At 40.5% G+C, this 14,118-nt stretch overlaps 2 protein-coding genes across 5 annotated transcripts in view; one reads left to right on the top strand and one right to left on the bottom strand.

Moving 5' to 3' along the window:
• Positions 1 to 2,040: 2,040 nt before the first annotated feature.
• LOC117958015 (dedicator of cytokinesis protein 7-like) overlaps positions 2,041 to 14,118 on the top strand; it is a 32,092-nt gene continuing 20,014 nt past the window's right edge. For 2 of the 4 annotated variants that reach the window (XM_034894191.1, XM_034894192.1), the window contains exons 1-14: positions 2,042 to 2,305; positions 4,292 to 4,379; positions 5,526 to 5,704; positions 5,922 to 5,990; positions 6,140 to 6,266; positions 6,533 to 6,745; positions 7,678 to 7,763; positions 7,865 to 7,931; positions 8,203 to 8,352; positions 8,563 to 8,643; positions 9,459 to 9,615; positions 9,766 to 9,896; positions 10,565 to 10,658; positions 10,795 to 10,957. In XM_034894191.1, the coding sequence (XP_034750082.1) occupies positions 2,256 to 2,305; positions 4,292 to 4,379; positions 5,526 to 5,704; positions 5,922 to 5,990; positions 6,140 to 6,266; positions 6,533 to 6,745; positions 7,678 to 7,763; positions 7,865 to 7,931; positions 8,203 to 8,352; positions 8,563 to 8,643; positions 9,459 to 9,615; positions 9,766 to 9,896; positions 10,565 to 10,658; positions 10,795 to 10,957 (1,655 nt within the window). In that variant the 5' untranslated portion in view covers positions 2,042 to 2,255. Of the gene's footprint in view, positions 2,306 to 4,291; positions 4,380 to 5,525; positions 5,705 to 5,921; positions 5,991 to 6,139; positions 6,267 to 6,532; positions 6,746 to 7,677; positions 7,764 to 7,864; positions 7,932 to 8,202; positions 8,353 to 8,562; positions 8,644 to 9,458; positions 9,616 to 9,765; positions 9,897 to 10,564; positions 10,659 to 10,794; positions 10,958 to 14,118 lie in introns of all 4 variants that reach the window. The other 2 variants (XM_034894193.1, XM_034894190.1) reach the window with 2 other exon arrangements.
• On the bottom strand, positions 11,976 to 13,734 carry si:dkey-114l24.2 (uncharacterized protein LOC107990273 homolog). Its single transcript, XM_034894223.1, has 4 exons — positions 13,205 to 13,734; positions 12,603 to 12,746; positions 12,315 to 12,425; positions 11,976 to 12,232 (listed from the first exon to the last, which is right to left on the bottom strand). The coding sequence occupies exons 1-4, from the start codon at positions 13,508 to 13,510 to the stop codon at positions 12,215 to 12,217; spliced, it is 579 nt and encodes a 192-aa protein (XP_034750114.1). The 5' UTR covers positions 13,511 to 13,734; the 3' UTR covers positions 11,976 to 12,214.

Consider the following 14,118-nt stretch of genomic DNA (forward strand, 5'->3'; position numbering starts at 1 on the left):
GCGGCGGAGCAGGTGGATGACGGGCAGCTGAGTAGTGGGCTCCAGGGGGAGGGGGGGGTGAGCTCCATTTTGGAGGACTCTTGGGGTTGAGAGAAACCCTGAAAAAAGGCAACCCCATCTGGAACTGAGGTGGGGGCTCTGGTGTGAAAGAGATCTAGTGGGTGGTGTCTGACACTCTCTTTTGTTCTTTGGTAACACAGCAGTGATGGTGGTGGTGGGGGCTCTCGCTGCTGTGGGGGCTGGGCGCTCAAACAATAGGGCCGATCTAGGAATTGAAAGCTTTCGATGAACAGAAAGGCAAGGAAGCAGGCAGGGAAGGTGCAGACAGAAGGATAAAACAGGCATGGGTTCAGCCCCCTTATAGTAGGTGGGTTTTACAACCATACAAGGATGCTTCAATGTCACACAAACACAATACTGTATATGTGATTTCTTATTGAAATGTTCATGGCAAATATTTACAAATGTATTTCTTCAGTTTAGTTTAATTGGATATGTCTGAGATGCATGTACATATATGCCTGGAAACAGAACAATATTACATTCTTTTAATATACCAATGAATTAAGAAAAGCTCCATTGCACAATAAACTAGAATTTGCTGAACCTTGGAGCAGCAGAGAAAAAGACATTTGGCATTGGGATGGAAATGTGTCTGTATAGGGGTGGGATGGATAGCGTGAGCTTCATTTACTTTCATTATCTTGCTGCGAGCTCTGATGCTGCTCTGACTGCTGCTCCATGCATAAACATATATCCCTGAGACATCTGTACTTGCTTGGCTTCAGCCAAGCCTCTTTCACACAAGGTTAATTTTACCTCTGTTTCCCTTCATTCCACTTTTCACATCCTTCCTATACAATTCATGCCATTCATCAGCCATCTCGCAGAGGACAGCCCAAGTACCTGCAGCAGCTCTCCAGGGTGCTGAAAAGGACGACTGTGGGGTAGAAGTAGGGGGGGGGGTTGCTGGCTGCTGGCTGGCTGCTGCAGCAAGCATTACTATATTAATTCCTCATAGTAGACATGGGGGGATGGAGTGACTGCAGGCAGGGAGGAGGAAGATGTAGACCCGCCATTACATAAACTGACAAGTCCTCCATTAGTGGGAAGCCTTACTGATAATGTCATTCCTCATTGGCTCCAACAGACAGAGAAAGAGTCAAATGAACAGTTTATGACATATTTTTTTTACTCAGTTTAAAGAATCCAGAATAATTTTATGGCTACTAGTTTAACAATGTACATTTTTTTTAAATATTAGTCACTGTTAGGCAGTAGGCCAGTAAACAAAGCTGTAACTGTTATTTCTCATATCCTTGTAGAGGTCAAATTTGAGGACTAAATCTTAAACGATCACTGACGAGGCGAGGCTTTCTTTCTTCTCCAGCCATGGTGAACAGCCCCACCTGCTGGTGCGATCTCGGTACAACACGCTCTGTTGTCTTTTAGAGACGATGTAGTGCAAGCAGTCCGCTGATGTTCCCATTGTGCATTTGTTATTTAATTACATTAACTTGGCATCAACAATAGGACCGTTTTTTGAGCTGTAGCTAACGAAAGAAACGTCAAATCCTGTTCCCATCAAATTGATTTGAATGCCAGTTGGTTCTATGGGTGTCAAAGCCATGTTATCAAAGAAAAGAAATCTTCTCTAAAGCATTAACTTCTTTGTCATGCTTCCTAAATTTATGCAGAAATGTAACCAATGAAACCAGTGAAACCCTAAACTGAGGCGGACATGCGCCATTAGCAGGTTGCTGTAAACCGGTCAGGTGAGATTTCTGCATGATGGTGGAGATAGCCACCCAGTAGCCTTTAAGCTGGTCGAATCAATGGGGACAAGTAGCCTACTGTAAGACCGGAAGTGAATTAATGACGCCGTTACATTTAAACACATTTAACACGCTCATTTAAAAATTGCTACATCTCCATAGAAGTAGTAACTGAAATATATGCTACAAACTATTGTTATGTTGTTGCGTATAAGCAAATCGCATTTTTATTTTGTATTTTATTTAGATTTTTTTACAGGATGTCGTAGCCTACGTGTATCATACCTTGACGCTACGGCCACCGTTCAGCTCCCAGCCGCTAGGAGGAACAGGGAGGGATCCATGGCCAGTCCTAGCGTGGAGAAGGAAGCGGTCTGAGAGTCCGCATCCCCTCACAAGACGGGACTTTTAGCCAAGGCACAGGAGAGGGAGAGTACTTTCAATTTGACTTCGAAGAGCTTCTTTACATGGAGACAAGAAATGACATCTACAGCGAGCGAAAGGAGGGCGTTTGCTCATAAAATCAACCGGTGAGACAGTAACAGAAGTTATTGTTCAGCAGCTAACGTTACAGTTGTGCCGTTAGCGCTGCGTGAGAGTGACCCGCTGGACATTCGGCACATAATAGCCAGTATGCTAGGATTTGAAAGGTATCACTGACCATAAACCCGTCAGTATAAACACAACTGTACATTCCTGGAATTAAGCTAATGTAATTGGAGCAGTTTGCGTTCTCATAAATGGGCTCTCGCACTTTGAAGAGTTTAGTAGCCCGTTTTATTCACGTTAACGTAGCATCGTAAGAGCATTGTCATCAACAATGATTGAGCTACTTAAGGCTACTTAAGAAGAACATTGTGAAGCTGAGGGATAATTTAAAGTCTCAGATATTTCAGTAGTCCGTTAAAATATGTACCTGTACACCGTTGGAAATGCTTTACAAAATGTTTCCAAGTGACATGTATTGATGTTAATAATGTTTTGTTCTTGTGTCGTGTGAACGCCTTGCAGCATTATTGTAGCAACCTGTTTCCACATGTTGTAAACTGGTTTTCTCTCCTTGTGAAAAAGGTATGGACTGGAAATCTAGTATGTGTTATTATTCTAAATAACTATTAATCAGATTCTAGGAGAACTCTTAAAGCCATGGAACATCTGTCAACTGACTCTTTGAATAGCACGCGTTAAGACTTAGTATCTGGAGGTATTTGCAGCCAAGTGCCTCCCTGTTTGCTGAGATATATATTTTGTATAAATGGGGCTCCTCCAATCCATGGTTGTGCACCAAATCACACTGTCATCACAGTTCATCTAATCAAGAAACTGATTATGATTGTTACCAGAAAACAAACAGGATGACATTATCATTAACCTGCAAGTGAATATTTCCACACCCTTGTGAAAACCTTCCTCAAATCATATTAGTTCAGCTGATAGTATTAACTTTGGATCAGGCTCCTTCACAAGGTTGTTTTATTTTGAGTAGTATTGCATTATTAGTAGCCTGTCACTTTGTTTAAATGCCTGTTAATTGTCAAAAAAATATCCTGTTGAGATATTTGCTCCATCATGCAGTCTCACACTGCATTCCCCAAGTCCCGTCTGTCCTCTCCTAAGTGCAGCCCAGTCCATTGTCTAGTGGCGGCTGCAGGAAAGGGTGGGAAGTGGTGTTCAGGCTATTGCCCCTGCAGTCGATAGCTTTCCTTTTTCCTGTTTTAAATTTAAGGCAGCAGAAACGGTTTCCTCATCTTTTGAGGGTATAGCACTCATAAAATATATCTACGTGGAAAAGGCTGATTCCAAAGAATACTTTGTTATCATCAGGAAGTCTTGCTACATCTTGGAGATTGGAGTAGAGGTCTAGGTCTTCTTCTCTGCTTACAGTCTATGTGTATATTGATAGAATGCAGGCGCGAACTGTAGCTATGTAATTATGACTACCATGGTTTGGGAAACGTTGAAGCCTTTGCAGCTGTGTGATACGAGAGAAAAAGAAATGTGGTTTTAGAGGGACAGCTGCTAACTGTCTCTGTGAGAGGATTGTTTTTCCCCTGCTTTGTTTCTCTTTAAGCCTCCCATTTGCCGTTAGTCCATAAAGGCCATAGACAGAGCTCTGGCTCTGTGCCTGCTCCCTGAAACCAGCTCGCTACCGCTCATGCAATCCGCATGAGTCCCTATTCAGAACAGCTGCTGGCCTTCAGCAACACTAATAGTTCCAGAAGCCGGAAAACTTCTGTTTTGTTGATTGTAGAGTTTTAACAAAATCAGAAAAGTTTAAATGTGCACTATCAATTTTAAAAGTATTTTATTTAGGCAGTATTGTAAGTTTCTTTAACAGTGGTTTCAGTAATGAGATTTACGCTTTATGCAAATCAGTTACTATATTTAATTTAATTTTAAAACCACACAACTTGACCATTAACAGGATTTGTCCAGCTAGTTTTTATGTCTGTAAATTTGTGCTTTTGTTCTCTGTTTACCAGCTGACAAATCTTTGATAATTTTCTCTTGCTCAGGACGGTTGCTGCAGAGGTCAGAAAACAAGTGTCTAGAGACTATGGCTCTCCTCAGCTGAACAAGAAACGAGGAGGCGCACACCACCCTGTGAGTCACCCTATATTTTAATCTGCCAGAGTTTAAAGCCAGCAGGTTTAAAGCTCCAGTTAGCAACGTCAGAAGTTGATGGGTGTAACTGTGGGAATTAGGTTTACTTTTTGATAGAAAGAGTGCAGATGCGTGTAGTTTTAATAAGTGTTGACAGCAGGCGTGAAAGGAGGTGGTTTGAAACATGATATACCTGCTCTTTCTCACCTGTGTTGTTTAACAGCCAGGCAAGGTTTCTGCATGGGTGCTTACCCAAAATAAAGTAATGTGGTTGTCTTGAAAATGTCTGTTGTCATGTTGAAAGAATGAGGATGGACTTTTGCTTTGAACCAGAAAGCAAACATAGGTTGTGGAATAGAGACTGTTAACTCATTACATTACATGTCATTCAGCTGGCGCTTTTATCCAAATCGACTTAGAATTTCTATATGTGTCAGAGGTCAGACGCCCTTGGAGCAACGAGGGGTTAAGTGTCTTGCTCAGGGACACATTGGTTGATGTTCACAGTGGTAATTGAACCCAGATCTCCCACACTAAAGGCATGTGTCATATCCACTGCGCCATCACCACCATAGTGCCGTCTAGATGTGTTCCATTAGAGCAAAGGAGATGAGCTAAAATAGGTTTAGGGTAAAATTGCAGAGACATTGTATTAAACTATAATTTATATAAACACTTAGTGGTTTTACATACCGCTAGCAGTAGTGTCTGGCAGACTTGTTAGCTGTAACATAAACAGTGTGCATAGGGATTAGAAGAATTGAGATCTGAAAACTGAAACACCATTCAGTAAAACATTGAACTTATCCTTTAATCATTTTGTGAACATGGACAATGTGCAGGAAGTCATCTAAATACTATTTTTGACACTGAGTTCAGTGAGAAGTGCCCATACACTTTATTATTATTAATAAGCCCACTAAAGACAAGTATTTATCTACAGTGAGTACCTCATTTTATTTTCATCCATTAAATTGTATTGTGTATGTATACATGTCAAATACCCCAGATTGTTCTGTCCTAATCACATCCTGCCTCCTTTTACCACATCTTGTAAATATTTCTGATCCTTCTGATCAGATTAGGACCTGTTATTATGGCCATGTCATAGTTATTGGTACATAATAGTCTCACGTTTAATGCCAGTTGCCCCTGACGGAGGTGGTTGAGCCGGTGGACTTTGAGGAGTATGTGAGCAGTCATGCTCCTGGGGTGGAGCCCGGGCCGCTCAGAGAGCTAATGGAGTTCCCCCATGATGACCTGGAACTTCTACTGCTGGAAAAAGAGTGCATTACACTGGAGCCCCCGCTGCCTGAGGAGGAGGAGTAAGTCCAACTGCTAATGGCCAACACAACCCTCGTACTGTAACACACACACCTCTATGGTCTTTACCCACGCTCACACACACTGTAGAACAATATTACTGTAATGGAGGACAAATATCATCACAGATAGGAACAATGGTTTTCTCTCTGTGACACTGAATGAACATAAATATTAAAAGCATGCTTTGCTCAATTATTAATGTGTTTTTCTACGCAGCTCCCTGGACCCCAGAGTTAGAGATGCCTTGGCAGTCTACACAGATGACTGGCTCGTCATTCAAAGAAAGTGAGTGCTGTCAGTTGTGGTACAAGCTTGAATTAACCTACAGTACGTTTCATCTATTGTTTAATGATGTGCACCACTATTCCCCGTTCACACGATTGCCAGATACTACATGATCACTGGGAAAACTTTTTATTTCTGATTTCCCATAGATATCTGCGCTACAGTACTGCATACACCCCTCACAACTCAGAGCGACAGAGGGAGAGGCAGCGAGGGCTGGTCAAACAGACCTTTGAACTGGACGAGGTTGCTGCTGATGAGCGCCAGGACGACCAGGTAGCTAATGGTGATGTTTAAAAGACTCGTTATCTTGAGTGACCAGTCATTTTAGGTTCATTAAATTATTTTATTGATCTACTGTACATACATGAGTATGAATGAGTAATGTATAAATGGATATACCTTGTCCATTATTCATTACACAGTCTCCATATGAGTCATATTAAATGGGTAATAAGGTAATTGGATCTGTAGCATGTTGTTTCTAAAACATCTGCAGTGAGCACTTAAAGCTGTCCTCTTTGCTTTATCTCACTCTGCAGGATGACGCAAAGCGGCGGTCAGTCAGCCTCGATGAGACACCTCGGGGCAGCTGGGCCTCCAGTATATTTGACCTGAAGAATTCCTCCCCAGACGCACTTCTGCCGTCTGTGCTCGACCACACAGCCGCAGAGGACATGGACCGACGCAATACGGAAGCACGCTTGCAGGGGCGCCACGGTGACCTGTTGGGCCTGTACCCTCCACCTGATGAGGTTTGTTTTAAACCCTCCTGTATCTGCCCCTGTTGTGTTAAGATTATTTTTGGGGCATTTTTAGGCCTTTATTGGCAGCTGAAGAAATGAAAGGGGATAGAGACATGCAGCAAAGAGCCGCAGGTTGGAGTCGAACCCGGGCCTGTTGCGATGAGGAGTAAACCTCTATATGGGCGCCCGTTCTACCAACTGAGCTATACGGGCGCCTAGAGGCTATCTTAAAGTAATAATGTGACTTTATCATATTAAAGTATTTTTCATGTCTCTTAGTCTCTTACCTAGTTTCTATGAAATAATACAGTTTTTTTTGTTTGTTTTTTTGATTATTTTTGGGTTTTTTTCCCCATTATTTATGAGTGACAGTTGATAGACAGGAAAGGTGGGAGGGAGATATGGGATTACACGCAGCTAAAGGCCACAGGTCGGATTTTAAACCAGGCCGCCGCAAAGGCCTTAGCCTACATGTGGCGCACACTCTTACTGGGTGAGCTAGAGGCCACCCCAATAATAAAGCTTCTTAAGCTTTACAAAGCTAATGACGGATTTCTTGTAGCTCAAATATAGTTATAGTTTTTATTCAGTTTAATATTAGGCTAAATAACAGGAAAAATTGCCAGTGGCACTACAGCACACAGCTAAGGCCACACATCTAATAAGTGAGGGGATTGTCTAAACCTTCATCTAGTTGTATTTGTTCAGTTCACAGTAACATTAGTGTTCCCTAAAAGTGAATGTCCGTCATGTCAGCAAACCCAGCCACTTCTACAGAATAGCTAGCTTTTTCTTTCTCTAGGTTCTCTTTCTCTAGCTTCATCCTTCTTCCTTTATATGTGTGTACACACTATCGCTTGCTCTGCCCCTACGTTGCCATGACATCTGTGTAAATGTTATGCTGCAGTGTGTATTGTGCATGGGGTTTTTGTGTGTGGCAGGATGAAGCAGTAGAGAGATGCTCTGTCCCTGAAATGCCCAAGGAACACTGTGGCCAGAGGATTATGGTCAAATGTCTGTCTCTGAAGTAAGTAACATTTGGAATGTAACAGCTGACATTTACATCTTCACACCCTCACACAATATTTTAGAAACACCTGCAATACCTATATTTTGTCTGTTTTTCAGGTTTGAAATAGAAATTGAGCCCATATTTGGCACACTTGCCCTGTATGACATCAAGGAAAAGAAAAAGGTATATATTTTGCATATATTGCTAGCAGATCATTTTTTATTTGATACAATGAGTATTCATGAGTATGACTCACTCTCTGTGAAACTGCTTACGTAATGCTGAGCTCATACTTAACTAATTACATTTCCCTTGTCTCAAAAAGGTCTAAGTGGTCTTGTGGTTTAGATTATTAAGTCAAAACTGAATTCAAATCACTTGACGTGCATTCCCATTATCATCTTTCAATCCCCTCCCTCTGCTGTTTCCCGTTATCTCAATCTTCCCCCAACAGATCTCTGAGAATTTCTACTTTGACCTGAACTCGGATCAGATGAAAGGGCTGCTTAAACCCCACACACCTCATGTAGCAATTTCCACACTGGCCCGTTCTGCCATTTTCTCCATCACATACCCTTCCGCCGATATCTTTTTGGTCATTAAGGTATGGAGAGAACCCACTTTTACACAGAAGAATGTGACTTAATGGCATACAATGATTATTTTTTACTGGCTCATAGTTCACTTGCTCTTCTATTTGGTATTAAAAGTGCTATTTAAATTAGCTCAGAAGTCAATATAGTATAAAAAAGTATCACAAAGTATGTGATAAAAGATGTGCTTTATTGTGTAACAATAGTTGCATGTGTTTCAGCTTGAGAAAGTCCTCCAACAAGGAGACATTGGAGAGTGCTGTGAACCCTACATGGTCATGAAAGAGTCGGATTCCTCCAAGGTAATGGAGCCAAAAACGTGTTTTTAACTTTTGCAATGCTGAGGAACTGCATGCATGTGGGACCGTTTTACTGTCTAGTCATAAGCATTACTCAATTCTGTCTGGGTAGAAGCAATATTTACCATCCTCTTTGGCAGGTAAACTGTGTTGAACCCTGCAGATATATTAAAACTGTCATTACTTTTTGGATTTTTTTTAGCTGGACCGTGGTCCGCCAGGGCCTAAAGCCAGCCTTACAACCTCAAAACTTAGGCCGAATCCTAGTTCTCATAAATTGCATCCACAGTTCCTTCACTCGCTTCCCTTTCTCGCATCTTAGTATGTCCCACTGAGGAAGCATAGGAGGGATGCAAGTTAATCCTGCGAGGACAGAGGAAACAAGGAAATGGTTGAAGTGTGACTTGTTTCAGTTAGCAATGGCTATCAGCTGTACTGCTTCCGGGAAGGCTGCTCTCACATGTCCTGTTCAAACGAGGAGCTATTAAAGGGAACTGAGATTCAGCCACTTTCGCTTTGTTACTCTGTTGCTCTGTCACCTAGTGATGAAGTTCCACTATGGTTGGAGCTCATTGTGTTATTTTTTCTAAACGTATCTTCACCATATGTATGGTTTACCAGGTGATATGCTACTTCAGCAAAAACAAACAAATATTACTGGGTCCATTATAGATTAACATGTAACATTATTCACATTATAGACACCAGCGCTGTCTATCCATGTAACAATTTGGCCACAATCAAGCATATTCCCTATAAACAGTCCAGCCATATATAAGGATTTGCCCTAGTATTGCCTGCTCTTTGTCCTGCTTTAGCACAAGGAGAAGCTGGAGAAGCTGCGTCAACAGGCAGAGCAGTCCTGTAGTCGTCTTGGCCGTTTTCGCATGCCTTTTGCCTGGACAGCCATTCACCTTCTCAACATCGTCAGCAGTGTGGGAGGTCTGGATCGCTCGGACCCTGATTCTGACTCTGGTACTGCTGATTGCAACAACTTCCTCAATTTAATACAGTGTCACACATGCACATACACAGAGCATTTAACTAATTACAGTGACAAAAAATATTGTATAAGTAACATTCATGCACATGTCTCAAATATCATATGATTTTTCTTCCTACCAGAGCGAAAAGGCCATGGAACATGGAATGAGAGAAAGAAAAAGGGGTTTGAACGGATGAGTGTTGGGGATGACGTGTGTAACTTTGCCACTTTCCGTCCAGCAACGTTGACCGTCACCAACTTCTTTAAACAGGTCAGACTCTGTTTTATGACTCAATTATTAGTAAATGTTATAGTTATCCTGACTGTAATGTATGATTTAATATTGAAATTAGTAAATTTGTTAATAGTCAAATTACATATTTTTAGTTATAAAGCTGAGTATTGTTACTGTAATGGTAAAAAGGTGAAGAGTTAAGTAGTACTTATAATTTCACATCAAATTGAATCCAGATTTGTCTAGCCTGTTATATCTTAGACAACCTATGAATCAAGGATGGACTTCTTTTAAAGAGGCTGGAAACTTGTCATTATAGAAGTTTAGGGCAATTGGCAAGAGAGAGTGTTATAATTCTGGAAATTATATATATATATATATATATATATATATATATATATATATATATATATATATATATATATATATATATATATATATATACACAATTGTAGTTTTTCCAGTAAAATCCATGATTTCTTTTTCTATTAAAGTAATAAGATTAAATGGAGATTATTACAAGCACTATCTTGCCGAAAACATGTAATCAAATGTTTCAACCACAAATCATTTTATGAGTTGTTAACATTATTGTATAGTACCTCTTTGCTCTTTTTTAGAAGTGGCAGCTGTTATAACTATAGTTTAATGAGGCGTTTAGTAAGCCCAATGCAAACTCTGCTCTTCTGTTTGTTTACGTGAAGGAGGGGGACAGACTGAGTGATGAGGACCTCTACAAGTATCTGGCAGATATGCGCAGACCGTCCTCTGTTCTGCGACGACTAAGGCCTGTCACAGGTATACTCAATATGCTGTAGTGCATAGTTAATGTTTATGTGAAATTGTCGGAGTTCATGTGGAAAGGTTGATTACAGATTTGTGATGAGCAGCTTTTCTACCTTGTTGGTCCTTCATGAATTATTTTGTCCCTCAGCCCAGTTGAAGATTGACATCTCTCCAGCTCCGGACTCACCTCATTACTGCCTGTCACCAGAGCTGCTTCATGTGAAGCCTTACCCTGACCTGCGTGTTCGCCCAACCAAAGACGTGCTGGAGTTCCCTGCTCGCTATGTATACACACCGCACACCACCTACAGGTGAGTGTTTACCTATCACAGATACACACATGTATACCCACACTAGGGCTGCTTGATTATGGAAAAAATAGTAAAAATCACAACAAAGTTGAAATTACGATTATTTAACACGATTACTCATTAACCTTTGGATAGTGTCCAGGGTATAATCTTTTAGTGTCCTTTATCTCACCCAAAAAAATTCTTTGGATCAGAATAAAATCTGTTTAACTACTGTGAGTTGGTTCAGCTTTTAGAGATATTTCACATAACTTTACACGGCTAATGTACAATTCCAGATACATAACACAATATTGCATCACATGTCACATTTTTATTCACTGTGCCCACTACTAGCCTACTGTCATTACTAAACATTGTGCTAAAATATGAACAATAATGTTGCCCTCAATTGGGCTTAGAAGGCCTATGCACCCAGCTGGAAAAAGTTATAAACAGTAAGTGAATACAGCGTGTCGGGTAAATGCAACGTCTACAGCGGCGAAGCAGAGGGACCGCAGGGTTAGCTAACGTTAACTTTTCCCAGACAATTGAGTTGGTTTTGCCTTCTTTGCTCCCCAAACGCTGCCGTGGCTGCACTCCTTCTGCCATCTCTACTCGCGCTGAGTTTTTAAATTGGGCGGAAGTGCGATGCGCACGTGCGTGTGTCGTTCAGAACACAAGACAAAATAAGAGTGTTCTTGCAAAACAGAACATGGCAAAGTAATCGTTTTGTCTCGATCTATGCTATTTTGGTGACTGTTGAAATCAAAATTCAATTATTTGCACAGCCCAAACAGACACTGTATGTTGACCCTTAGAACAAATACACATTCACTCCTTCATTGCATGCTGTGTTTGATGGGATATTGATTTTCTTATGGAGTTGTTCTTCTTTCACTTTGGTCTGTGGTTTTAAGCAAAGAGGACAGCAGGTTCTGAATTTGAATTTCATTTTATATCAATGTTTTGTAGATTATACAACACATTTATTTAATATATAAAAATATTTGATTTAATTCCAGAAAACACAAGATACTCAAACAAAATCCTAAATAATTTAATGACTTTATTTTAAAAGGTTACTAAGTACATCATAGTCAAAACAAAAAAAGATGAGAGCTGCAACAACAAGGACATAATCCTAAGAGTACTAATAAAAAATATTTTCTGGCCATAGAGTAGCTCTATGGCAGACATTTCAGGGTTTGAAGGAAGTGGCGTTACAGAGTTGAGACTGCGTAGACTGGGAGACCTCAGTGGTGAATCTTAAAATAACTATGTCATAGTTTCACTCTGGAAGAAGAAAAAACAGTTAATTTATTTAATTAAAAAAATGAAAAGCTTAAAACAACACATTTTTGAACATGTGAATTACCATCATCTGCAGTTTGGAGAGCTGCTCATTCTGACTCTCAACATTCTCTTTTTGGAACTGGCTCAAATGCTGTAAACCCTTTAAGATGTTAGATTGCTCCTTTGCTCTGTCCTAAAAACAGGAATGTAGTTAAAGTAAACTATTTAATGTAAGAAATTGGAAACTAGTGATCAAAAATGTAAAGCTGCTTAATGCTTTTGCATTAAACAAAAGTGAATATTGGCAGGCTGGTGTGAGGCTGGTTTCTTCTATCTGTAACTACAGAGAGATTTTTAAGCTGTCTGTTACCTGCAGCTCTTTGATGCTAATGTTAGTGTTGAGATACATCTCCAACTTCTTCACTTTTGTTTTCAGCTCCACCTCTTCCTGCTCCATGCTGGCCAGCCAGTCTTTAGTCGTCTTGGTCTGAGCCTTTTGCTTAGACATCTGGGCCTGTCAAATGAGCATCCGCACATATTATTCTCTTCCCCCAAATATGATCCCAGTGCAGCTGGCAGCTGCCTGTCCCACACTGTGACATGCAGCTTTTTAATAACACTCACTCTTATATCTCAGATGAAAGAGTTACATTAATCTGTACATCAGGAAAATACGTTTTAAAATTACATGATGAAAGTTTTTCTTACAAAAGAAGATTGAGTTGACCAAGCATGGTCAGTTGAAAAATGCTGCTTTATGCCATGTCCTTTAAAAACAGTTTTTTCTCTTGAGAGCTGACAAACACACAAATTTAATCTGATGAAGACTTTACATACTTGACATACTGCCTCTATCTTCCTCTTCTCCTTCATCTTGTGCCTTTTTAGATCTTATATCAATGTTTTGTAATAACACAACCATTCAACAGCACATAGGAAATCCATTGTTTACATATTTCTGTGTTTTCTTACCTGTAGTAACTGTGTCACTTCTTTAATCTGCTTTTCCACTTGTGCAGCTTGTTCAGTCTCCCTCTCCAGCTTTTGAAGAGTCCCCTCATGGCTCCTCAGAGTCTGGCTGATTCTAGCTATCTTTGCCTCAGTGGTTTCATAAACATAGTTAAGGGATTCGCTGAACTGTATGACACCAAACATGAGCACGTTGACGTCTTCCTGTGGCGCTGCCTTGTCTCCCATCTTGCCGTACTTCCTGATAGGACCTGCATGGACTGCTCTTAAACACCCAGCCAAACAAAGCAGGCACAGGCCCCAGGTCATCTTGACACCAATCACTTACAACTGTAGTCTAGTTGTCTGTTTCAAAAGTTGTTCAGTTGGTCACAAGTTTGGGATTTAAAAAAAAAATAATTCAGCCAGTTAAGGAGTAAACTTGCTTAATTTAAAGTATTCACAAAGAGGAAATAAGGCTATAAAATGCGTATTTGTCTATCAGAGCTTTGCAGACCTCAGCATCCTCAGAATAACCAATGGATGATGAATTTGGAGTCTGGTCAGTGTGCCTTATATTGGATGTACCAATACCATGGTAAAACATTAGCTCAGCTGTGATTCGATCACAGGTCTTGTCCATGACTTTAGACTCAGGGACCCTGCCTTGAAGTTTAAACCCGGAGAGACTAATTTTGTATTTTCGGTCACAAACACATGAGAACTGCATACCAATGTACCAACTCTTGTGTTTGATAAAGAAAATGTGTGAGCAGTATCATATAATCTGCACATTTAATGTTATTTTAAAGATCATTGCCTCTTGACATGTGGATAAACTCAGCTGTTTCAAAATATGAACAAATAACCTCTAATGTTTGATTTGGACAGCAGTTAAGGTGACTTTTACCAATCCAATACTGGCTGACACTTCCCAT

The sequence above is a fragment of the Etheostoma cragini genome, chromosome 15 (assembly GCF_013103735.1).
Source record: "Etheostoma cragini isolate CJK2018 chromosome 15, CSU_Ecrag_1.0, whole genome shotgun sequence".
Lineage (NCBI taxonomy): Eukaryota > Metazoa > Chordata > Actinopteri > Perciformes > Percidae > Etheostoma > Etheostoma cragini.